General features: G+C 35.7%; 1 protein-coding gene across 3 annotated transcripts; it reads right to left on the bottom strand.

Annotated features, from left to right (window-relative positions):
* On the bottom strand, positions 1-27632 carry cnih3 (cornichon family AMPA receptor auxiliary protein 3). Of its 3 annotated transcripts, XM_042746875.1 has the most exons (7): positions 26909-27632; positions 22603-22671; positions 18017-18064; positions 8560-8672; positions 7020-7166; positions 3530-3596; positions 1-3430 (listed from the first exon to the last, which is right to left on the bottom strand). In XM_042746875.1, exons 1-6 carry the CDS (start codon positions 26984-26986, stop codon positions 3575-3577), a joined length of 477 nt encoding a protein of 158 aa, XP_042602809.1. In that variant the 5' UTR covers positions 26987-27632; the 3' UTR covers positions 1-3430; positions 3530-3574. The 3 variants fall into 3 exon arrangements, with proteins under 3 accessions (XP_042602809.1, XP_042602808.1, XP_042602807.1); XM_042746874.1 differs by lacking the exon at positions 3530-3596 and having other exon boundaries at positions 7020-7163; XM_042746873.1 differs by lacking the exon at positions 3530-3596 and having other exon boundaries at positions 26909-27627.
* Between the last annotated feature and the right edge of the window lie 13 nt (positions 27633-27645).

The following is a 27645-nucleotide window of genomic DNA, read 5'->3' as shown; positions in this document are numbered from 1 at the left end:
AGGACGATACTGAGGGGTTTATGAACACAAAGTGCAGATTGTTTGGCAGAGAGAGTTGTTTCAGCTTCTGTCAGGTTAGCAGATACAGTAGGAAGTGCCATTGTATTGTGTTAAATGGGTTAGATTGTTGAGATCTCAGGTTTGGGGTTTTCTTTTTAGCTGGTGGGAGGAAATAAATGTTCTGTGCAAACAATAGAGAGGCCAACACTGCACTTTCCACCTGATGGTGTTGTTATCGCCTTTCTACATCCCTACTGGCATGTTTTGAAATGGATTTTAGATTCAGACACTGAGAGCAGGGGAATCATAGCAGAGGACAACATCCTCTGATGTCTGCTCTCAGCATCATTTTTTAGTTTACCCAGTGGACCAATTTATGCATCATATACAGTACAGGCATCGGTGTTATCTAACTAGAAAGGATCTCTTTTGCAAGCATCAGCTTTTATTTTCTTGCATTCCTCTGAAATGGTGCTCATCTGTCTTTAACAACCCGAAGCTATGATTCACAGTCGGCCGTGGTTGAAGCTTGTTGACAGTCAGCACTGTTTGTTGATATGAAAATATACCCAATAATAAGGCAAGAGAACCCTATGGATTTTTTAGTACACTAAAAAAAAACATAAAAGTTTCAGTTAAACAAGCCATACCAGTTGACAGCAAAGAAGGAAAAAACAACAAATCTGCATATAGTTTTGTAAAAACAAAAATTATGTACAGATTATATAACAGATTATGAACATTTACAGATGTTCTTTTTATTTGCTATTGTTCTATAGAACATGGGGTAGCATAATAAGCTTTATTGGATTCTTTATCCTGTTTTAAGGATTACCTAAGAGGATGTAATTAGTCAAGAACAAAATCTTTGTGAACAGCTGCCAGATTAAAAAAAAAAAACACCAGCACCTTGGTGACTGTTCTTCTCTTGGGCAACTATTAGGTTTTATGATTTGTTGCCAGCACGCTGGCTAAATGTGCCAGCAACTGCAGACTGTACAAAGTTTTGCAGAAAGCTTACACAAGCCAATATTTATGTGCTTGTTTGTGTGGCCAGGAAGCAAGGTGAAAAAGTCCTAGAAAGACAAGGCAGGTAAAATCCATGCTCAGCTGGCCTTCTGGGTAATCTGTGCTGACAGGCTGGGCATCTGAGAAACCCGGCAAGCTGACAGGTTGCCCATCCAGCACTGTGTGAGGGACAAGCACACTTGTCAAAGCATATAATGTGCAAAGCTCTTCGCTTGAGGGCGGGGATATTTTCTGAGAGAGGAAGACATGGAACTCTTAAAAGCAAAGATACTTCATGAAAACGAACAGAAAATACCTTTTACTGCATCTCAGATTTTCATGTCCCACTGAAGTCGAAGCCAAAATTAAACACTTATCTGGTGTCGCAGCATACTGACCAGGGTCAGAAATGGGTGTCGAAAATGGCAAAAAAAGCTCTTTGAGCGCCAAGACCTGCAGACATCTGATGACGTTCATTTCACGGCTATAAGTGGCAAAGTGTTAGATCGTTGGCAAAGGGAGCTGCATCCTTTACAAACTGTAATTACGGAGCATGTGGCAGTGATTTAGACGGGTAGCAGGTGGAGCAGGAGGACAGCCTGTCACCGATCTGTCAGCCAGTCACTGCCACATAGGGCTTGGCTCCGGAAAACGCAGATAATAGTCGACTTACGAGCGGGAGGCAACGCTCCCTGAAGAGGAGACATGTGAGAGATGGAGGCAATGTTTTTCAGACAGTCACTCCGGGGTGAGGATTCAAATGAGGAAATCTGAGAAATGGTTTGTGGGTAATTGAGTGAAATAACCACATATGGATCATGAACCGCATGACTGATGAAATTAATATGAATATGGAGGGAAAAAAACGAATGCCTCCAATGGTATTCAAGCATACATGTGAAGCATGCATAGGAAAGCACTTGTTACAGTTTTAAAATAGTCTGTTTTATTTCATATACAAATGATATTTGGATGGGTGACCACGTCCACAATAAGGATATAGAAAATGTTTGGTCATCATATGTGTAACTACATAAGGCATACAAAAGACAGCAGGCTACATGACAGCAGCAGAGTATAGTACTGCTGGGGACTGGTATTATTATCCCCTACACGGCAATGAAAATGATGTAGTGTGTCTACTGCTATTTTCAGTACTCTGCATTATATATGGTGCTCATCCAAAGCATCACGTATATATGTCTTGAGGGGTTTATGCTTATATGCATCATGTGGTTACTCCAGACAGTTAGCCTGACTGATCCAACAACATAGTTTAAAAGCTGTAGAAAGTAGTAGTCAGAAACACTCTTGTTAACTGTGTGTTTGGAGATTTTTTTTAAGAATAAAAAAAAATAGAAATGATAGATAGATAGATAGATAGATAGATAGATAGATAGATAGATATAGATAGATAGATATAGATAGATAGATAGATAGATAGATAGATAGATAGATAGATAGATAGATAGATAGATAGACAAACTCATTCGATGATTCCTTAAATATCTTGTTTCAGTATTGCTGACCTTGTCGTATAACAGTAATACATTTAATATAATAATGATAATACAAAATGAGAAAGTGAAATTGGTAGATCATGAGCTGTGGTTTTAATTTCTTCCCTAGAATGAAAATCTATGATATTTTGATGCTTTGTAATATATTGGAAGACTCGTACTGGGTATATAAATATGACTTTTTTCCACCACAACCAATAACTGTATCTGTTGTGCAAACTCATAACAACTTTGTGCAAAATTGTGGAAAAGTGGCTCTTGTTTTTCTATAATAAAGCCTCGATATCTGCATTTGTAAATATAAAGTCCAAAAACATCTCAACCCACTGACACCAACACATAAAAGCATTACACAAAGTTCTCTATGTACACAAGTAATGCAACAGATACATATTTCATATTAAAAACGCTTATTTTAGGAGTGCACAGAAACACAAAATATATCACAAAAGCTTCTCACGTAATCAAACTCAGTGGCCTAGTGTGTGACTGGTAAAAATGAAACATTCGCTGATCATCTTTTTCTTTCTTTTGTTTTAACCCGACATGAATTTGAAGCTACATATAGTGAGTGTAAAGGTTGGCAGTTTTTGTGCCTCAAAGTGGTAAAGGACATGTTGTGCTATGCCTGAGACAATCTGTGCAAATGTTACTGTGAGCTTGTGAAAAGCGCGTCACACCAGGTCCATGAGACATCTAGGGCGTTGAGTCAGATCTGTAAACAACACTGGGTTGTTCTGATACTCTGGGAAGATGGGGTCAAGTCTTCTCTGTAAGTTCAGACACTGCAGTGTCTAGCGGTGCTCTTGTTTCATCCAAATGTAGTTTAGAGCTTTGGGAAAACAGTGTCTTATGAGCACTGTTGAGAACTCTGTTATGAGGTCACCAAGGAGTAGATCATGCTGGAAGACAGAACAAACAGGCGTTAGTGACTTTGTGTGCAAAAGTTAGACTATTGAATAAAATCTGATGAATGTTGTTCTGAGTCACTAACAACTTACACAAGATCTTGGTTGTGGGCCATATTCAAAGTTATTTTGATCTGTTTACTTGAAGGTGGCAAATGAGCTATTTAAAATGCAAATAGAAGAAACACCAGAAGTAGTTTATAATGTCAATCATGCACTCGTGATTTCAGAGAGCTGATTAATTAAATCAGTCAAATTTCAGAGTTTATGATTTATCTTAAAGACCAAAGCTGTAGTAAAAGCATCTGATATTAGAAATTCATTGAGATTTGTAAATAACAATCCATTTTACATTATAAATTAAACATAACAACCAAAAAACCAACTTGATTTCTGTATTTTCTGAAGAAAATTAGTGCTTTCTTGTGACAGATAAATAGACAGATGGAATTCATTTTAATTAATTTCAGAATATTTTATTACATCAGCCCCATCTCTTGCATTGAAAAGTGGACTTCTCCCTTCCCTTTGTGCACGTTACTTTTCGATTCTAATGAAATTAGTTTGTGCCCATGGGTTCAATCATTCTGTCAGGGAACGGCTTTAATTAGTTCATTTCTCCCTAGCTAAAAACAAACACAAAGATGCATTTTGTCCCCAAATTATCCAGCTGAAACCGCAGCATTCATCCTCAGCTGGTGGAGGCATGGAAATATAAAGCGAGAGGCTTCAAAGCAGCTGATACTATGGAAAATGACAGCTTCACCAGCTTGAGGATCACTCCAGGCAGGTCGTGTATGATATGGATTGTATTTATTTAAAATGCACTGCCATATGTTGATGTATGCTGAATTTCTGTGCTGACTTCACACTAGGGGCCATTGATGTCATGCCAGAATGCTGTCCACAGGCATTAATACATAATAAGGGGTTGCCCTGATAAAAACTGCATAAGCAGTTCTTGGCTCACTGTGTCTTATTATTTTCAGTGTGTGGGGGTCGGAAAAGTAGCGGTGTGGATCATTTTATATTCCTAATCTTTTTAAATAGAAAGCAGATCTATTGATGCTCTTTGGAATTATATCACTGCTGCATATGCAGCATACTTGAATTCATCTGAAAATGTTTTTCGAATGTTGAGTGTCATGATTATATTCAGTGCGCACAGCTAAAGTCTTATCCCAAATCTAAAGATGTATTATTAAGGACTGCAGCTTATCTGTGTCCTGAAAACACAATTTTAGTGTTCGTGTTGAAAGTGGTAGATCAATGAAAAATGTATTTCAGCTATGATCATAGATATGATCCTGATGGAGCCTGAGGCAAACAATGTTCCTTATGCCTTTGCAATCTTTGTGAAGCTTCAACACATGAGAACCAGTGTGATGTTTACCCAAATCTCTCTTTCACTTCTGTTGGAGGTGCACACTTCTTTCTTGAGTCATTAGGTTTGAATGGTGTTTAGAAAAAAGGAATGAATGAATGCAAACCTACTATTGTAATTGGATGGGTGATGGCCTGGTGCGCTGATATTGGATTTGCAATTGATTTGTAAGATCCCATCAGTGATTCAACCGTAGCATTATGAAGCTATGAGAATACTTTTTGTACACAAAGAAAACAAAAATAACGACTTTATTCAACAATTCCTCTCCTCTATGTCTCTTCAAATCAGTGTAGCACCATTTTGGCAATTCTGAGCAGCACGCAGGCAGTGTATGCTCCTATGGAGAGACACAGAGGAGAGGAATTGTTGAATAAAGTCGTTATTTTTGTTTTCTTCGTGTACAAAAAGTATTCTCATCGCTTCATAATGTTACGGTTGAATCACTGATGGCAGATGGAGTATTCTGACGATGCTTTTCATACTTTTATGGACCTTGACACTGTTATTTATTTGGCAGTCTATGGGACAGTCTCAAGCCCCCCGTTTTCATCCAAAATATCATAATTGTGTTCCAAAGACAAACAAAGATTTTATGGGTTTGGAACGACATGGGGGTAAGTGAATAATGACAAAATTTTCATTTTGGGATGGAGTATCCCTTTAAAAGTCCAAAATGTAATGCTCATAATTTCAAGCACTATAAAATTCTATAAAATGTTCTAGGCAAATAATCTTGTAGTAATTTGCCACAGTTACAGTTTCCCAGTTACTCTTTGGTTACTCACATTCTTTAAAATATCTTACTTTGTGTTCACCAGAAGAAAGAAATTCATACAGGTTGAAACAACTTGAGGGTGAGGAATTTATAAAATAATTTTCATTTTTGGGTGAACTACCCTTTTAAGTTCAAGATTAATTGGAACATGCCTTTAAGAAGGTAGCAATAAAAAGCAAGCAAATGACCCTTTGCGGGGAGTTTGATTGACAAGCGATCTGACCAATCATAACTCTGAATCTGCCATTTTTGTCCAGCAAACAAACCAGACAGGAGAACAGATTAACATCAGTGGACTTGAACTTGAAAAATAAAAAATAGTGTGCACTGAAGTCTTTCCACAGTTAAAACAAGATACCTTCTGATGTTCATTCATGTTCATTTCATGCTATAACTAGTAAATACGAAAAGGTGATCAGTTCATGTGCTGATTGAACTGAGGTGCTACATTGATCTGTCTCGACACATTAAAAAAACACAAAACTGTATTTATTGATTGAAATACTTATAAATAAATAAATAAAAAAAAAATAAACAAAAAATAAATAAATAAATAAATAAAAGAAATTGAAAGCTGGGACTTTGTTTTATGCCTAAAGTAACCTGCTCTGTCTTGTCTGTCGGTGCGTTGTCAGTGACGTCTTTGCTCTGCAATGTTTTATTCACTACATGAGAACATGATATGTGGCATGAGAGTCCCATGGATTGTCGGACATAGAAAAAGTAACGAAGGGGGGCGGGTCTTTGCAAAGGGTCAATTAGAGGAGGGGTCAAAGGTCAAAGTTACAAAGACCATTGATGGAGACCCTTGCAATATGCTATGAAGGGAAGTAAGACCTGTGAATGTTTCACAATGTGTGGCACAATTAGGTGAAGTTTAAATTGTGCATAACCACTGAAAATAAAAGCTCCAACTCACTACCGTCACTCCTCAAAGAGTGGGTGTGAGTACAAAAGACTCTGAACAAAAAGGCTGTATTTGTCCTAGAATTTCAATTCCAGAAGCAAATAGCATTAAATAATGCAGAACATGGCTGGTGCACAACAATTGCCTTTGATCTGACAAAAGGTCATAAGGCCTGTTTGCTGGAAGGGTGAACCTTTATAGAATATGTGCATTTTTATATGTGTACATTAACATTTAATGTGACGTAATATTGTGTGGAGGAAAAAGGGAATTCAGGAATTCTACCCAAAGGCATGTTGCTGGCGCCATCCAAGTGCGTCCTTGTCAGTTCAAATGCTTGTTTATGTATATATCTCTGCTATGCTATAGGCTTAAGGTAGCTTATACTATAGCAAAGGCACACACTAAAAAGCATATTTGGCTGTAATGATATAAAAACCAGTGAATACATTACACAGAATTCCATTAGTTGGCAATTAAGTTTGGTTGAGACAACTGCTGGATATCTACTCACCAGTAGAGATAGTAGAAGAACGAGAGGACAAAGAAGGACATCTTGCACCAGGCTTCTTTTTGGCAGAATTTGAGTGTGTCTCCATTCATGACTGATGCTGGATCGTAGAGAAGCTCCTTAGTGTCTGTGGGGCTGTGAAAGTACCTGCCGAAAATGGGAAAAAACACGAACCGGGTAGTGCGTCTTGAAACATTAAGTGCACCTTTGTTTTTTTAATTACTCATTTGCATATCATTTAATTTAATTTAATTCATTATTTTATTAATTTATTTTTATTCAATGTTTAATTTAACTTTATTTTTATTTTTTTGAATCTAATGCAAAGTTTAGCTTGTCTAAGCCTCTTTAATTTAAATATATCTGTCAATCTTGGCAATCCTTGCGATTGGATGACTAAATATAGTCTGTAATTGTAAGACAAAGAAAAACGTCATCCCTGGTGCAATAATTCTATTAGGGAAATCGAAAACAAGGAGTGGAGGCTTTAAGCGCATTAGGAGGAAAAAATGTGAAAGAATTAGAGCAAAACAGAGGGAAGAACAGAGTGACAGTGCATTATAGCAGCATCATCGGATGTGCTAAAGAAAGGTAGATTTATTACAAGGAAAGCAATTAATCTGATAAGTAAAATTATTGATAGCAAGATCAACCAGCTAATCAGACATAGCTTCATAACAATATTTAAAATCCACTATTACTATTGTACTAAGTTCAATGTTTCATCATCCTGCAAAAAACAAACAAACAAACAAACAAACAAACAAAAAACAACAGAATGATCTCTCATATTCTGAGGATGGTGGCAGAAATTGACAACTGCTCTGAACATTCAGTAACAAACCCCAAAGAAAGATTTAGAGCTCCACTGCAAAATGACTGAAACTCATTTTATCCCAGTTATCATTTCCCCAGTTCTTTCACCGTGTGATAAAACATTCAGTCTGCTATTATTCATCTAGAAAAATTTGGAAGACTAATGCGCAGTGACAAGATTATAAAGACACTGTGGCAAGAAGCTTTAATATAGGAAAATTAGGAATGGAATTGATTAGATTAATCTGATACTGATTCTGATTCTGATCTGAGCATTGATAATAGTGATGCATGTAAAACATCCATAAAATCACTGGTTTACAAGAAAACATTAATTTTTTTATATTTATTATTTTATTATTTATTTAGCAAAAAAAAAAAGATTATTAAAAGTTTCTACTTTTATTTATTTTTATAAAGTGTTTATTTATTTTTAACTAAAACATTTTGGAGATAGCTCATTACTCATTCAGTCTTGCAGAGCTGATAATAATGGCTTATTTTTTTTCCATGATTATAATTAGCTGTTTTGTACATAATAAATCATAAACTGGAGGTATATTAATATCAGAAGTATTGCTGTCTATAGAGTCTAGGGGCTGTTTAAAGAGTCAAGGGCTGTCGTGGGGACAAGTGTGATTTCGCAGGACACCTTTTTTGGTGAAAGCTGTCAGGTAGTAGGCACATAGCTTGTTTAAGAAGAGTAAAGGCTGGTTCAGGTACTCACCTCCATGTGTTGTAGAAGAGCAGAGGGATATTCAGGCCTACAGTAAGCCACTCCTGAGCACACAGGAACATGATACAGAAGAGTCCATGGATAGAGTACTCTGGAAGCACCAACTAAAGAGAACACAGATAAATAACTTTAAAAAAAAAATATTTTGTTGGTGCTGATAGCCTTGTGGTTAGTGTGCCGACATAAGATCAACTGTGTTCGATTCCCGTCTTGAGGTCAGTTGCTGATCCGCACACCCCTCTCCACCCAATGCTTTCCTGTCTGCTCTAAACTGTCCTGACCATTAAATACAGAAAAGCCCCCTTTCCCCCAAGATGGATTTTTCTTTGAATCATTCTTAAAGGTACAATATAGCTCACCCACAAATGTCATTGTTTAATTTGTCCAAACTAACTTTTTTGTTTTTGTTTTTGTTGTTCTTTGGAGGATATTTGGTTATGATTATATTATAGAGAAAAGGCAGAATATTCTGAACAGCCCTAAGTCAGTGTAGCACCATATTTAATTTTTGAAAGAAAATAAAACAAGGCGAGGAATGGAAATACAGTGCATTCAATGGATTGTACTGTTGTTTAACAACTTACAGATAGGTCAGCTGATAGTTTTTCTTTTCGAAAAACATTTCAGTAGACAAAAACTCCATAAAACAGTTTTGTATGCACTCTAGTAACTTTATACAGTGTGTGCCATTGTAAAGACTGTAAATCTGTCACTCACAGCCTCGTTTTCAACTTCAATAAATTCAGTATTCAGTAAGTTCTGTTATCATTTTGGGTGAACAATCCCTTTAAGAAAGGAACTGACTATATTACATTCATATCTGTTGCTCTGGAGAGATTTCAGAGATCAGTGAAAATTGCATTGGAGTTCTCTTATCTAAGAAAGAGAGATACAACTATTAATTTTTCAGAGAAATTCTAAGACCTGATGAAATAAAAGAAATCAATAAATTTTATGTGATCACTGGAGTTAACATTGAGAGTTTTAGGACATGGTTTCTAGGTTATGTTAGATCACCTTCAGCTGAGGAAGAACAGGACAATTTTTGGCAGCACTGGTGTGCCAGTTTGCTGTAAATGGACAAGAAAGGGGACTCTTAGGGCAGTTACTTTGAGCAGTACTTGAGGTTTTTTCTTACTAAGTGTTCTAATACCCAAACGACTTCAGATGTGTTGCCCATTCACAGTGGGATTTTCCTTTGTAACAAAATCCCATACAAGCACTGACAAATGAATAAAAACACAATAGCAACAGTTTAACATCAAATAAACCTCAGTTAGACTGTATAGCAAATCGATCGCCAAGTATAGTATATAGATTTGCAGTATGTAGGACTTAAGGCTTGTAATATTGTAGCCATTAACTCCAGTTTATACCTGACACAGACTGAGGGCTGGCTTCAGTGAATCATTTATCATTTAAGACACAACATCCTAAGGCACAAACCTTTCCTGTGGCGTCCTTTCACAGCAGGCTAAAGGAAATGTGGTTCAGGCCAACCTTTACGTAAGAGGGCTCATTAAGGTTGGACCTGTCCTAGCTATTTAACCTTATTGGCGCAAAAAAAGCCCAAAATATTCCATCACCAATACAAAAATACCCTGGATATAAAAGGAAAATGATAAATGCTTTAAAAAAAAAATTCTTATCTGTGTAATTCCTATCTGTGTGCTACATTCTTATCTTCATAACGAGAAATATAATGCATAAATTTAAAAATGTACAGAAATGAAAAACTTTAACATATTTAGCATAGATTCTAATAACTCACACCATTCCCTTAGTGTATTTATTCGCTTCAAGCTGAGGCTCATGGATATTTTCTTATCTGGATAGCTGAATTGTGAACTGCCGTTGGCAAAGTTTCTCGTCTAAAACTGGCTGAAAAAAACAGTTTCTCGTCTAAAACTTTCCTCATTATAATAAATAATCTTCCTCCAATTGCTTCGCATGGGAGAGTTTGTTGTTAGCATGTTGCTGCGCTGATGCAATACTCTAATCAGTAATTCTAATTAGTTTAAGTTTCAGTCTTGAACAAAAAATACATTCAAATTATACATAATTTTGAGTATTCTCTCACCATCTTAGTTTTATTGTTTCCCACTGAGCTTGTTGCAATGCATTTTGGGATTGCATTCCGCATGAGTTATGTTTGTAAAGCTGACTTCAAATTTGGCTGTATATTTATCTTATAAAGCAGCATAATTAAGTTACCTACCTTTCTAAACAATTTTTTTTGCACCTACGATGCCTTAAAATTCTGCCACGGTATAGATTTTGGAACAGAGCAACTGAGGGCAGTGATGAATGCTGCATAATCAAGTAAATATGGACTGGCAGCTGGGTTAGGATGGGCCCATCTGGAATATCAGTCTTTATCTGTTAGACTTCAGGGCTTCTGAACATCTGCCTAACTTTAGGCACAATATTTTGTCCTTCATTTCAGAGGCGCACATAAACAAAAACAGCAATTATGGGGTGATTTTATGTGTGATATTTATGTGACATTAACTTTTAATCAGCAGGCCAACTGTGGCACTTAAGCCAGCATTAAATATAAATCTGCATAAATAAAGCCATATTATGTGATCAGTTTGAATAAAAAGTTAAGAACTTTCTATCTTGAACACTGCAGATGACCTGTTAAAAATAAGATTGTCTTATAAGTGTCTCAGATTTTATGTATTTTAATGGGTTTAAAATCTTTCCCCACTTTATTTTGGACTGTATATCAACCATTTTCCTGCATTCTGCTGAATCTGCACACTTGAAGCCTTTGATGCACATATATAACTACTCAGGAGGAGCTGGTTTCTCCTACATTTTTGCTATAGCTGTATGATAATTACAAGGCTGTGGTTCAGGACCACTCCAACCGAAGTCCAGGAGCTTTGAGTGCTTTAAGTGTAACTTTTAAAGTTGCCTTCCCATGGGAATCACAAAAGCCTCTTCGGAGTATTGTCACCTAATGGAAGGTCTGCTGTGGCTTTTGTGCTTTTGACTGTGGAGTATCTTTAACATTGCGTCTCCCTCACTAGCTCTCTAACCTTCTGTTCCTATCAAACTCTCACCAGCCTGCCACTGCAGGTCTCTCCAATTAACACTACTTACTACTAATGACATGTCCCACCGTTAGTGCAGAACGGTGTGGACACCAGAACTGTAGATACAGCTTTAATTAGGTGATGGGTCTTGACAACGTTTATAATGGAGATAAAAAGGAATGGAAAAGCACCATTGATAACATTACATTTCTGTGGTAGAGAACTGACCACAAGAATATAAGGGGTCGACATACAGTACTTGTACAGTAACTATAAATAAATTCATATATGTTCAGAAACCATTCCCTTTTCACAATCACTTATTACAATGAAAAATCTGGCTGCGCTCTCAGCTTAGCAGCAGCAAAATGTTCTCAGCCTTAGCAGATCAGAAGAGCCGCAAGTCTCCAATTACTGTCTTTCTCTTTCGGCAGCAGCCAATAATTAACTGCAGCAAAGAATTATACATATTTTCTCTTTAAAGAACACCTATCCCCATGACATTGAATAGCATAAGAACTGGCTCTCCATTTAACTATTCAGACTGTGATTATCACCATTTTGAATACTGTATGGCTGTGTATGGCACCCTTCCAGGTAAAAATAAATAAATATCAAAATGAAGCGGGGTTAAACTAAAGTCTGGCAATGGAAATACTCTTATACCTAATGCACTAAGAGCGATTATATTAATTTATTTTTATTTCCTAAAATAGGTTTTGATAGGCTTGAATTCCTACAAACAGGCATCATTTCTTTTTCAGTAAATATATATATAATGTTAAATAACTGAATAAAATTAAAATAAAAATAATATTGTTTTTCATTGTAACAAATAATATTTTTAAATATTACATATAAACAATAAATATTTAGTAGTACACTGAAAATCAGTTTAGAAACCATTTCACTCAAAATGCTATTAAATTTAACAAATAAAACAACACATTTTTAAAATTAAATGTTACATTTTGAAGTAGTAGCAGCTGTATTGTCTTATTATTATTTTTTTACATAAATTGTGCTCTTTGTTTTTTATTTACAGCTTAAAAAATACATTATGCTGTTTCTACAATACTGAAATATAATTTCTGTCAGAATAAAACAATATACATTGATATAAATTAATTGAATAATAAATGAGGACTTCAGATGCAAAACCCCCAAAAATTCCATCTGAGATTTTTCTTTTAAATGAGCATTTTTATTAGGTTCCTTTTGGAAATAAGACATTCAGTAGAATAAGACAAATGGCCTTTTCGTTACAATTAAAGTGAAATTAATGAACCTAAATATAGGAGCCTGATAAAAATACTCATTTCAAAGAAAAAGTCTTTTGAATGAAAAATTTTCATATTGCATATTTTGTAAATGTTTAACTTATGAAAAGTATTCAAATTGTCATAGTAATGAATGTGAAAGAGAATGGTTACTAAACATGTAATGTTGGCCAAAAGTTTACATTAATAATATCTATTATCAACAAATAATATTTAGTTTGCAGTAATATATCATGTTTCTAAAAGTCCTGTAATAAAAATTGTCAGAAGAAAAAAAAATACATAAAAATATAAATTAATTAAATAATAAATAATCAACTTAATTGAAAAATATTCAGTTTGCCAGTAATTAATCTGAAAGAGAAGGTTACTGAACATATCAACAAAAAGTTATTGAAATATGTTTATTTTTGCAGCAGTACAGTATAATGCTGTTTCTGCAGTCCTGCTTTATCCATTCTGCATGCAATAATAATGTGAATTCACCAAATAATCTAAGTGCAGAAAGGAACGTAACACTTTTAAACAATCAGCCTCGCAAAAAAAAAGAAAAAAAAGAAAAAAAAAACATAATGAATATGCAAATGTAAGTTAACCTTGGGGAGGAGCGAATGACGTCAAGCTGGAAGGGCTACACTAATTGAAAGTTATAGTATAAGTTTAAGGGCCAGAGTTAATTATACCGCAAATGAGCAGCAGCAGCAGCATCACTGCCACACCTCTGCTGAGAGCACATCGTCTCAAAGGCTGGTGACAGGCTAATAGGCCCCTGCTGCCCCCTACACCCATGTCTCAGACCTAACAAGATGCATACAGAGACCAGATACTGTCTGATTACCAGCCAGATGATGCTATTTTTAAAAGCCACAAAGGAGAATGCTCCTTTCTCCTGCAGTGAGGGGCCGGCTACAAGAGGCTTGATAACAAAGGTTTATTTTTAACCGTGGTTTTCTTTCTGAAAAGAGTTTAGCATATACATCACAAGCTAATAAATTCTCAAGCAAGTTTCCATTTTTCATTGTACAGGACCAATCTAGGCAGCTCATGCAAATTCATTTGCAGGCTACGCCTCGGCAGCAGTAGTTTAGTCTCCACACGGAACTATCTCATGATAGCTGGGCTGCTTTTGGCTCGGTAAGAGACTCAGAACAGTGCAACAAAGCCCCCTCCACGTTCTCTGCCCTGAGCCCTTTGATGGCAAATGGAGCTTTTCCTCCAGGCAAAGGCAGAATTTCTTGCTGCGCCCCCAAGTATATCAGTGTAGGGTGTGAAAAAGAAAAATCACATTCCCTGCTCTAATGAGATAAGGATTGCTTGGAAAAGTCATAAGAGCGAGAGACTACAGTATGTTTGGGGTGAAACACAGCAGTCTACAAATCTGAAATGAGGTTTGTTCTAACTTATGCTTGACAAAAGTGCATCTCAATCTCTTAACAAGCCTATGTTGTCACCATAATATAAATAATTGGGTATACTTTGTATTTGCATGTGTTTAAAAATACATATACACTACCAGTCAAATGTTTTGAACAGTAAGATTTTTAATGTTACTTTTTTTTTAAAGAATACTCTTCTGCTTACTAAGCCTCCATTTATTTGATCTAAAGTACAGCAAAAATAGTAAAATTTTTAAATATTTTTTTCTATTTAATGGAATTGTTTTCTATTTGAATATAGTTTAAAATATAATTTATTCCTGTAATTTCAAAGCTGAATTTTAGCATCATTACTCCAGTCACAGGATCCTTCAGAAATCATTCTAATATTCTGATTTGCTGCTCAAAAAACATTTGTAAATTTTTTTCAAGTTGTTTTGATGAATAAAAGCTTCAGAAGAACAGCACTTCTCTGAAATAGAAATCTTTTGTAATATTACACATCTTTATCATCACTTTTGATCAATTTAAAGCATGCTTGCTAAATAAAATTAATTTCTATAATTCTATAATCACCCCCCCCCCCAACAAATTATTATTTATTTATTTATTATTATTTATTTATTTATTTTATCTTTGGTTGATGTTCAGGCAACCTGTTTGAAAACATTTGGTGCAAAAAGTACACTATTCAGCAATTACAAGGTTCTTAATTGTGGTCCCCTGAGAAGATGCAACTTCACAGATCTCAGACCCTGGGTTCAAAAAAGTCTCATCAGATGTTTTATGCTCTGTCGTATCTCGATTTATGTGTATCAGCATGTACCCAAACATCATTAGGATAGTTTCCAAAGAGATATACATATCATACAGGTATTTTATGAATGATCCTCTGCCTTTCAGTTCCACCTTGTCATTTCCATTTATCGCAAATTCTGTGCAAATGCCTTTGGTGATGAATGCAAGTGTGAAGTGGAATGATGAGAGGACAGAAACGTTTGTACTGCAACATCAAAAAGTAGCTTCTCGCTTGAAGAACAAACACACAGCGTTGGTAACCACAGGGGATTACGCCACACTCCCCCAGCGGGCGCCTCTGATTGGCTGCTGGAATATTGACCTTGACCTTCAGAGTTAGATGGAAAAGCTTAGCTTAAGAGAAAGACAGGGTCAAAACAATGATGGTAAACTGCAGGGACAGAACTTCACAGCAAAATTAAACTATTATTATTCATAGATACAATGCAACAGAGCAGAACTGTTGAATGATATGGTGATGATATAATTTATAATACATTCAGAGAGTCATATTTTTGGGGGCACAAATACAAAGTAGATTTTTTTTAAATTAAACTATTTTTACTTGGGGTGACAACCTATCTTCAACAGCTGAACAGATCATCTTAAATAAAAATAGATAAAAATTAATAAAACAATAATTCAACCTAATAATTTATATACAATATTTTTAATTTAGCAAAAGTCACAGTAAAATTTAAAATAAATGCTATTTTTTTAACTTTCTATTCATTAAAGGAACCTGAAAAAAGTATTAGGCAGCACAACTGTTTTCTACACTGATAATTAGTCATTTGTTCAAGTTTATTGAACACCAAATAAAAAAAAAAGTGAAATTGACTTGACATACAGTAAATTATGGTGACCAATACTCAGAATTCGTGCTCTGCATTTAACCCGTCCAAAGTGCACACACACAGCAGTGAACACACACCCAGAGAATTGGGCAGCCATTTATACTGCGGTGCCCGGGGAGCAGTTGGGGGTTTGGTGCCTCGCTCAAGGGCACCTCAGTTGTGGTATTGCTGGCCTGAGACTCGAACCCACACCCTTAGGGTTAGGAGTCAAACTCTCTAACCACTAGGCCACGATTTCCCCACAAGGACTGAAGGACTAAAGACTGGAATAATGCTGCTGAAAATTCAGCTTTGCCATCAAAGGAATGAATGAATGAATAGAAAGCAGTTAATTAAAAATTATATTATTATTGGATAAAATTACCATTACTGTTTTTACAGTATACTGTATTTTTAATCAATAATCGATAAATGCATCGATAAATAATCAATAAATGTGTTTGTTACAAACAAATACACTCTGTATTAATGTGTATAAATGTATTAAAGTGTGAGGTATCTAAATTATGAATCCTGAAAGATGTGTTAGCAGTTGTCTAAAAATATGCTGGTGCATTGCAAGGAAGCTCTGCATGACTCAGCAAAAGTTTGTCTGACTGACTCACCATTCCTTTCTCTTTTTTTTCTCCAAACGTTTTGGTGAATACACACAAAATGACACAGATGCCAAAAACTGACATTTTCATACTGGGCTAACAAAAATGAGAAAGCAAAGCATGCATGTTTGTTTGTCAGCTGTGAAAAATACTGCACCTCTAGTGGGGGAAAATAAATGATCTCATGCTAGCTTTTGCCACCCTAGCATTGAATACCTGTGAGCATAATGTCTCATTCTGGAAAGATGCACAATCCACAGATTCACTCGGCAATAAAATTGTCTCACTGACAAAAACTCTGCTAGGTATATGTTTATTCTCCCATGCACAAATATATTAAACTCTCTTATTTGCTGAGTAAAGAGACACCATCTGTTATAGGACTACCTGTTCAGAATGAAAATGCACTTTTGTTTATTTACTCTCTGGCTTTATTCTAACAAATTATCACTGTGCTCATGTCAGTCATAGCAAAGACACTGTGACCCATTGGGAAGCGATAAGAGCCTTAAGCTAATGTTTACAACCAAGATAATTAATAATGATAATAAATGACAAACAAACCACATGCCCTGTGTACATGAAGACCCCAACCGAGAAACAAAGAGGGAGGGTGAAAGAACTAGCTTTAAAACTATTCATTGCCTTTAAATGTGGCTTGTCCAATCATAGGCTACAGTATAAACCATTTTATAAATGGTGCATGTGTCTGTAAAATTAAAGGCAATTCAGCTCAAGCGCATATGAAGCCCTTGTGGACATTGGATAAGTGTTTTTGTCAGGCAGTGTTTTCTTTTACATTTGCAATCAGGTGAAACTGAGTGACAGCAGAAACCTTTTCTGTGAGGAGCACATGCAAACGGAGCAGCTGGGACTCTAGACATATAACTCATAAAGGTGTTCTGCTGATGTTGGCACAATATATATATATGGAACATAACAGGTGCTGGCCCCCTGTAACTTGAATAGTACTTGGATTCAAATGTTTAAACATACAGACTGCGCTCAGTTTCACACTATGTAGGTGTGAGAAACACTGTATAATACCTTTGATTAATAAATCATCATTTTCAATGTAATATTTATCAATATAGCCATACATAACCATGCATATATTGCAGCATACTGAAAAATGAAAGCACTAGTTTCCAATATAATATAATATAATATAATATAATATAATATAATAATATAATATAATATAATATAATATAATATAATATAATATAATATAATATAATATAATATAATATAATATTTAGAATTAAATGAATCATAAAATGTTGCCAAATTATTGTCTTACTACAAATACATACAGTAGAAAGGGTCATATCCACAATATCCTTTGGATAAAGTTTACCACATATTATGATTATTTTAAACAAAAGGAAAATCAAAGTGTAAAATACAGTACATGTCCCCTTGAATGCTCAGTAAAGTTGTCAATCAGGATGGGTTAAACTTTGAAATCCCCCCACAGATAAAGACGTTACATACCTTTCTCAGCAGGCAGCAGATCCTCTCAATATTTCGAAGTCTTTCACGCTGTTAAGAGAAATAAATATCCGTTAAATCTCCCATAACACCTAAAATGCCAGTCTCAAGGACAAAACTGGTATGAAGGCCACATCCTTCAACTGCTAAAATGTTGATGTGATGCATCAAAGAAGCAGGAGTAGATTTTAACTAGGCTTAAAAGTGTATATGCATTCACAGGAAACGTAATGGTACTCTCAAAATCAATTTTTATATATACACGCCCAGACATAGTAGTTCATGGTTTATCATTTAATCACATCTGTGCAATGGAATAAATCAAATTCAACAGAGATCTATATGCAAAGTGTGAAGATTTAAACCAGGTTAGAGTTTTTTTTTTATTTTATCCAGAATTTACTTTCTCTGCTTGCCTTTACTGTCATATATGCAGTATGTAATAATTTTTCATATTTGAGGCACAAAAAGCAGCAGAACTCAAAAGGAGGCATGTATGGACATGTGTTAAGGAACAAATAAATATTACATGAGTAACAGAGAAGAAAAATGGCAGCACTTTGCCTAAAAGAGCACTGTTCATATGACACATACTGTATGGCAAGAGGAGTGCAAAGATGCTGTTTCTTACATACATAAGTCTAAACATACATATTTGATTGCTATTTTTGAAATTCACATTAACGTCATTCAACTCAATACATTATTTACACTACTAGCCTGCACATTTAAATAATTAAATAATTTGTACTGTTATTCATTAATCTACAGAACCACCCATAGTGACCACTACAACACTCCTACTCAGCAAGAATACTCAGTTTATCAGAAATGGCCTTGTTAGTCAGTTTAATCACACACACACACACACACGCACACACACACACACACACACACACACACACACACACACACACACACACACACACACACACACACACACACACACACACACACACACATAAACTAATGATGATGCTGTATTCTTTTCCCATATGTTTTAACATGTACAAACGATTTTCAGACAAATGAAAAAAAAAAAAAAATTACTTATTTTTTTACAGTGTATTCCAGATAACACATGGGAGAAAAACTTTGTAATAACCTAATTTCTCATTTAATATAAGATGTGTCCAGGCACAAATAATATGCAGTATAATATATTGAAAAAAAAAGGCTGTTTGATTAAATATATTAATTTAAATTAATTTAATAAATTAAATTAATATATTTATTAAAAATGTATATGATATATTACTAATTAAAACAGTTTTACTACAATTATATATATACAATTATATAAATATATTATATTTATCAAAGACACAAATAATTCCACCAGTAAAAAATGTGGCTTGTTTGCTGAATTTGTGAAAAGTAATTGATATGCAGCTATTTTCCCAAAGTTTCCTCAGTGCATTTTTAAACAGTTTTTTCAAGGTTTTGATTGACAACCTCCCACTCTCTTGTTCCAGCACACAGCTGTGTTTCAGCGATAACACCAAACATCCATGAAAGTTACACTAAACTCTCGGCCTATTTTTGGACTGCACCTCATTTTAGTTCATCCAAATTTGCTTAAGACATTTTTTAACACCATTCCTCCTCAACAACAGCATGCAAATATATTCCACTGGCAGCCATAGCGACTGGAGATAACTGCAGCCATATCAGCACTTTTAATTAGCAGGCAATTAGACTCAGCTTCCTTTGAAATATTCGTCAGCACAAATTCTGCCTGACAAGTGCTGGCATACAGTGTAAACAATATATTAAGTATAGGACAAAGAGTCAATACAGCAGGGAGAATATTATGTTCTTGAGCCATGCAATCTGCAGCATACAAATGGGTAATCCTTGATGGACATACAAATGCAAACACAGCAGAACTGATTCTGTCGTTACTGTAGCACAATTAATATTCAGCATCTATAATGATGGCATGAAAAGAGCATGAACAGATGTAATCAAAAGCTGAGCCTCTGAACAAACTAATTTTGGTCACTTTAGACAGACACTTTAGACACTTAAGACATTTTAGCATCCTCTCATACTCAAACCATGAACAAAAACATTTAATGTAAAAACAATTATAAAATATGGCTTAGAATACATTTGCAGACAGTTTTTGCTGACCACAATCTGTTTAAGAAACCAGAAAAATCAATTGTGACTTTGCATCATGTTAATAATTTACACTTTGTTACTTTTATGAAAATAACTTATTGTATGAATAATTCTGGCTTGTCTAATGTAAAATCTAAAGCTTACGTGGTAGGAAATACTACAGTGTATTGAATGTTGCTTACGTCTCTACAAAAGTAAATCTAAAAAAACTGAGCTGATGTGTTGGATTGCTCATATTGTGCATGCTGATAAACATCTGGATCATAAAACTCTCGCCATCATGCAAGAATGATACCTCTAATTTAGTGTTGTTTTACATTGAAATCAGCCACATATATGGTTATGTCTATCTCAAACATTAACTTGATAAAATATTAAAAGCTTGCACACATCAGGCAGCACAGCAGATACAAATTCCGTCTAATGAGCTCATAACGTTAACATGAAAGATGCCTCGTTTCAACGCATAAAGAAAGCTCATCAAGGATTATTAGAGAATCTTATAAAAGAATAGCATCAGAAGTGTTTAATTGCTGGAGAATTATGTCTTGAATGCCTCTACAGATTTAGCCGGGCATCGGCAGTCAAGGGCAGTTAAATGTGACGGTTCTGCTAGCTCTCGCTCTCTGATTTATCAGTGATATTAAAGTTTAAAATGTTTAACCCACACTAGTTTTTGTTAGATTTATGCTTAAAACAAGAAAAATGCTATTTTCCAAATGGGGTAAGAAAAACTTATCTTATGATAATATCTTTAGCAATTTTGGTTCTCTAGTGAATGTATTTTGTTTCAAGGATGTTTAGATATGATCTACTACAAAACAAGTTGCAAATTGAGTAAACATTTTTAAGTGAATAATCACGGTTTTCTGTTAATAATTAATCTCTATTAATTGCATCTAACATTAAAATATGTAATAATAATTGCACATTGAATCCCCAAATTAATATAGAATTAGCATAAAGATATTACATAATTGTACATAAAATATAACAAAATATTAAATATCACATACAATTACAGTACATAATGGCATCTTTTGTACTATCAAAGCCATTCTCACCAATATTTTTATTACAAACAGTGATACTGATACTGCTATTATTTATATATTTTTACTATTAATTTCTGCTTAAACAAGGAGAAAACTGCTTGCCAGTGGGGTAAGAAAGATAAACTTAATTCAAGATTCTCTATTCTGTCTCATCTTATGCTAAAATCTTTTTACTATCAAGTACTATCAAGGCCAGTCTCACAGTTATCTTTACCAATACTGCTGTTTTTTCCCCTCAGTTTCTGAGGAACAAATTAATATTTATAGCCATTCAAGTATGGCTGATCAGAGGGTACTTGCAGACTGTGTTGTTTTGATACAAACAGCATAAGCATAATAAAACATTAGCCTACCCTCGGAAATAAAAAAAGAACAAAAAAACAACGCTGCATTAATTCTGTGAATTATTGCTTCTATATTAATTGCATTACATTAATTCTCAGTCATAAAAACTACTCATAAAGAAATAATTTTGCTGTCTGGTTACGAAAAGCATGTTAATTCCAGACGTAAAAGGAGCCTGAGGGACTGTACACAGTGACTGCAGCACTACTGTGCAGACTAGAGTCATAAGGGAAGCTCCAATGAGAATCACAGGATGAAGTCCTGACTTCCTCCCAACTGAAAACTGACAGAAGCCACCAATTAGCCAGGCAGGGTGTGAGACTGACTTGACTGGGTGGTGAGATCAGCTAGGAGGCCATCAATCTTTTAGCACCCCCACCTTCCAGATCCTCCATAGTTCCCTCCAGTCTGACAGAGGGGTGGGTGACATAGAGAGCGTGTATCTTTTACTTTGACACTTTGTTTGGAAGACAGCAATAAATTATGACTACCGAAGTTTTGTGCGGAGTGGATACGTGACACAGATACTTTGCCTACACATCACAGTGCCACTTTCTGAGTGAGACTTTCCGACACGAAGTCCAAAAGACCAAAAATATCTGCATTCGCCTGTGCCTCTTGCTTTGTTTTCTGTCGCTGCGTAGCCTGGCGAGGGATCAAGCACACACATGTAAATTATTTTGCAATGCTGACATCTAGATTGACAATGTTGTTCTAAACTTTTGGATAACAGTTGGTGTATCCAAAAAGCTGGAAAAGTTGCCTCAGCTTGAATTAATTAGCGAGATTAAAGCTGCCAGGGCCTCCAGCAGAGGAAAGACAACACATAGACAGCTGCTCTATGGATTATTCATGCAATGCTGCGGATGACAGGAAATGTTTCAGAGTTTGGGGTAGGCTAGGCAACACACCTGGTGCCTGCAAAAGATCAGAGGGCTTGCTAAAATATATTCCCACCATAAACAAATAAAGACACGCACGCATACAAACTCATTTGTTTCCATGGAAGTGCAGGAAAGGGCAATCAATCAAATGATCAAGTCCATTATTTGCATGACTTACCGCATGAAGTGGATTGCCCTGATCGATTGGCACCTTGAAGTCTGCCTGAAGCTCATCAAAGGCTGTTATCTGAAAACCCAAAGAAAAAAGGGAACAAGATCATTATCATTAGGCTAGACACATGGATTTGCAGCGTTTGATTTTCAAGGATATGTGCTGCTTTTATTACTTTGATTTATCCTCCATTATTTCAGCATCTCATTGGCATAGCAGAAGTTGAGCTGGGTGATACAACTGAAATATGTTGTGTACTATTATTAATCATACTATATATATATATATATATATATATATATATATATATATATATATATATATATATATATATATATATATATATATATATATATTATGAATATCCAGTATATCATGATGGTGGAAGTAGTGTTTGATGTGACAAAAATTATACAGATTGCAAAGGCATATGAAATTATCCCGTTTAGTAAGTGCATCAGAGCAAATAGGGTCTTATGGTGCCTTATGGCTATAGCTCATGCCCAAGGCAAGAAAGCCTAAATTAAAGTTAGATCAAATTAGACAAGCTTATTTCCCTTGTTACAGACCAAACTGCCCTCTCCTCCTACACTGCCTCTCCCGTAGTATATCAGTGCTCTCTCAGTTCTGAAGGCGACACGAGCAGTAAAAATTGGGTTTGATTTTGACTGCTTTTCTGCTTGGCTGTCAGATAAGTGTGTGCGGTGTAACCGCTACATAACCAGAAAAAAAAAGCATTACATACACGTTTTAAATCTGGCCATCCTTTAATAATCACATTTAAACTTGCACCATGAAAGGGGGATCATTGAACCATATAAGCTACACAAGTGACATATAAATAACTGAACACTTTTCATAAATGTTGATGAAGCATAAAAACCACTTAAAACGGGTTCAATTAAAATAAGGCCGGGTTTAAACCTGACAGCAGCATATGAATCTTAATCATAGTTGTGAAGTATAAAATGTTTCTGCATATGTAACATGCCTTCCAGAAAGAAAATCAACAAAGAATGTAACATGTGCACATTGCATCCATGTGGAAACATTGCTGTTTTGTTCCCTGTGTGACATTAGTTTACCCATCTGGGGATTACGTTGTATTGAAAAAAGCTGAGCTGACTGGAGAACTGTACTTGTATATAAATATACTCATAATGCACAGAATAGAATCGTTGCTCATTAAACTCTGTCTTAAATATTTAAAATGATTAGATGTGATTTCCTCAAACATTCTCAAATTTATCATGATTATAACACAATGTGTTGCCAGTAAGAGGGAACTGGGCTGTGAGAAATTATAGATTTCTTTTTGATTGCCTGCTGTAATGTCTACGAATGATATAACGCTTGCCCTAATCCATCACATCATTCTCTAACACTGACCCAATACCTATTATTTCCAAAATCGTGTTAATATCACTTCTTAGTGGAATTACCCAAGATACCACAGGTTGAGTAAACCAAATGACACTAAGATATCAATTCCAGATAAAATTACAGATTAGCAGTAAAACACCAACAACTTTTATTTCTTTTCACACAAATTATGATATTATGAGAGTTACAATACTATGTTATGACAAAACTTTTCCCAAAGTGTATCATTTGTAAACTAATACATTTTTACGTTTGCATCACAACGTTTCATAAGTATGGCTTTTCTGATGTAGTAAACGTGCTCGGTAGCACCCACGGTTAAGTACTGTAATTGAAATGCAAGGCGTTTCAGGTATCCTGTGAATCGTGAGTCACGATAAAATAGCTGAAAAATAGCTGAAAACTTTTATTCTTGTAAAAGCAAGCTTTGCTTCACTACTGGTAAGATTTAGGGTAGGGTTTAGTGTAGGTGGTGTGTTATTTTCAAACGCATTAGACCGAGCATTAACCTGTTTTTGTGAACATAGATGTAACTGAAAATCTAGTCTGTATAGCAACGATGTTTTTTTCTAAAAGGACTGTTTGAAAAGGACTGTGTTCATATAGTGGCATTATTCAAGTCATGTTAGCATGTGTAAGCTTTAACACAGTTCCCCTTGTAGCATAATCAAGTTGCCCTCCGATGTTTAACAAGAGCTCTTCGAAATACAGTAGCTTGCTGGATTTTTGAATTAAATGTGCCATAATTAGGACAACCACTATACATCTCAATAATACATTTAAACCTCCACAGATGAACGCACCACTGCATTCATAGACAATCTGTTAAATACTGTTCTAAACTGTGCATCTTTGCCAAACGTTTTGTGGGCATTAATGTGTTGGTTTCCACTGGCTGTGGACTGGAAACATCTGCTGAGGGAGCTTTTGACTCTCAGTGTTAGTTAAGCTAATGTGGGGATCATTTCCCCTCAGATGTAGAATAACACACAAGGGGAAATATGCAGATTAGGCATATCTTTAGATCCCTTTGAAAAGGACGACAGATAAATTCTTCCATGCTTGTAATCTAAGTTAAGGAAAGTTAAAGAAAGATAGACTTAGCAGTGTTTGAAAACTTCACTTTTAAAAGGTGCTGTAAGAGATTTCAATTATTTTGCAATCTTTCACTAGACTTGCTGGTAGATGTTATTTATACCCGAAAGCTGATTTTTCACCAGCCATTATTTCAGTCTTCAGTGTCACGTGATCCTTCAGAACTCATTTTAATATGCTGAATCAGTGCTCAATAAAAATTTCTTATTATTATCAAGTTGTGCATTCCTAATATTTTGTGATACATTTGTTTCAGGATTGTTTGATGAATAGAAAGTTCAAAAAGCGGCATTTATTTGAATTTTTTGTAATCTTTAAATGTCTTTACTGTCACTTAATTCTTAATTCTTACTGACCCCAAACTTTTGCTAACAATAAATAAATCACAAATATTATATAATAGTAGATGGTTTTCCAGTTTCTTTGTGGAGGGTTCTTAAAAGCGTGAAATGTTCTTTATAGGATATTGTCCCTGTCTGCAGCTTTTCACACTACAGCTCAAGATAGTCCCTTGGGATTGTGTTCATTTGTGTGGTGCCATCAGCTGATAAATACTGTCAGCATGATAATTGTATATATAAATAAGAATTTATGTGTGTTATTAAAAACAGAATCACTTACAACAAGGATGTTGGCTGAAGGACACTTATCAACTAAAGTTCCACTGATATTCAGAATTTCCCAATGTCTTGGCATTCAATAATCATGATTTTATAATAATAGGTCATTTTTAAAGCAGATGCTGCTCTCTTTGATATGTCTGGTGACAAACTGTGTTTCAGCATGGCTTAAAAGGACAGTGAGGAAGCTGTCTCATAATGCATATACTCTATATTCAGTGCATTCAACAAAAACTCTGCTTCAAAACATACTGTACACTATGTAACATCATGCTGAATCTACACTCGAAACCTAAAATGTATTCAATTTGCAGACGTGAACGAGGGTCGACGTGTCAGGATTTTCCCATTGTGAGCCGATCGAATTAAATCTATTTAAGATTCAAAAGCTGAAACCGCTGAGGACAGCATTTCTGCCTTCCTCACAAAATAACTGACAAATAAAAGGAACTTCTTTTAGAATAACTGAAGCACAGTTTATTGGAAAAAGATTGAGTTGAATGATGTCTTACAGAAAGGTCTGGGTCAAATGTGATGTCCTCATAATTACCCCTTATTTAACCCTTGAGGCTATAATGTCTGTTGCTATGCAAAAGCAAGCCTAGGGCAAACGAATGTGCTGACCCAAATCTAGAGCAGTCTTGCAGTGCTGTGAATGTGAGCCAGTGCTTTAATGCAGCTTTCCTCAAGGAAGAAAAAAACAGTGTTACACCTTGCATAAAGTGTACAGACATAAAGGACAGCGTAACATCAAAACAGGTCAGGCACAAACTGCTGCCAGAAAATAAGACTGACTGTGGCTTGTACAGTTGAACTTTAAGGGGGTTTAACGCAAGTATGTGTTTCCTGAAATGGATAAACAGAATCTGTAACAACCCACAAAGGTGTTTTGTCCATTAGAGAGATGGGAACCCCCCCCCCCCCCCCCAAAAAAAAAAGGTGTGCAAAAGACTTCCCTGACACAAGCTGGTGCCACCAAGTCAGGATATGCACCAATACTGTGACCCAAGTCTAATTTCACTATCAATTTACACTCAAATAATCATCAGTGACTTCTGTATTTGGTGATGAAAGACATGCCAGAGACAATAATATCAAGGAGGCTTTTATCTGGTGATGGACAGATTTGTCAGATGCAGCAACCTCTGCTCTAACACATGCATGCCATTCTGCAGCATATTTTCACAAAGCACGTCAAAGATGCAAACACTTACATGCCAGATCGCGAAGAAGATGAGAGAAGCACAGAGGACAAGGGAAAGCATATAGCAAAAGGCAGCGAAAGTGAACATAATTGAGAGGAAACTGGAAGGAAAATCTCCAGGAGAGAAGACGGTGCTCGAGCCAAGCTGGACTGAATGAATGGAAGCAGTTACGGGGCACGCGAGAGGGAGAGCATCGTGTTCTTCTTCAAAATATTTGCAACAATGTGTTGCAAACCTCGGCTCCAGTTCAGTGCAATCGCTTTGCCATATTCACGAATGGAAAACAAAAAGTCCTGTGGTGTGTCGATTTTGCGCGAGTTGCAGCACTGTTGCGAAGTCTCTGCGAGATCAAGGCATCTGTGGGCGGTTAAGCAAATGATGCATTAACATTGTCCCGTATGATGTCGTCGGCATTAATGGCCCATTAAAGATGCAGATTGTACGCGGTGACGACTTTGGAAAAATGCAGAACTTTGTGTTAAAACACTGGCACACGGTCCTGGCGATTAGTTCACCTTCTCAAACCGAAGGCGCAAGAATATATTCCGGCTAACAGGTGGATTTAAAGAGCTCTCTCTCTCTCTCGTTGGCTCTCTATTTCTCTCTCTCTCTCAAATCAGACACTGGGTCAAAGCAGGTCCCATAACATTACCTGCCATTGCTTTTTAAAACAGCGACAGCTAATGAGATGAAAATAAAAACAATTCACAGTTATGTCATTATCACTCACTACCCCTAAAACCAAT

The sequence above is a fragment of the Cyprinus carpio genome, chromosome B20 (genome assembly GCF_018340385.1).
Source record: "Cyprinus carpio isolate SPL01 chromosome B20, ASM1834038v1, whole genome shotgun sequence".
Lineage (NCBI taxonomy): Eukaryota > Metazoa > Chordata > Actinopteri > Cypriniformes > Cyprinidae > Cyprinus > Cyprinus carpio.
This window is presented reverse-complemented; position numbering and strand designations above follow the sequence as displayed.

Coding starts and splice junctions, on each gene's coding strand:
- cnih3 (XM_042746873.1), bottom strand. CDS start 26,986: ATGTTCACTTTCGCTGCCTTTTGCTATATGCTTTCCCTTGTCCTCTGT. Junction 8,673..18,016: donor TCTGCTGCCTGCTGAGAAAG/GTATGTAACGTC, acceptor TGTTCTCTTTAG/TTGGTGCTTCCAGAGTACTC. Junction 3,431..7,019: donor TTCTTCTACTATCTCTACTG/GTGAGTAGATAT, acceptor TCTGTCTTCCAG/CATGATCTACTCCTTGGTGA.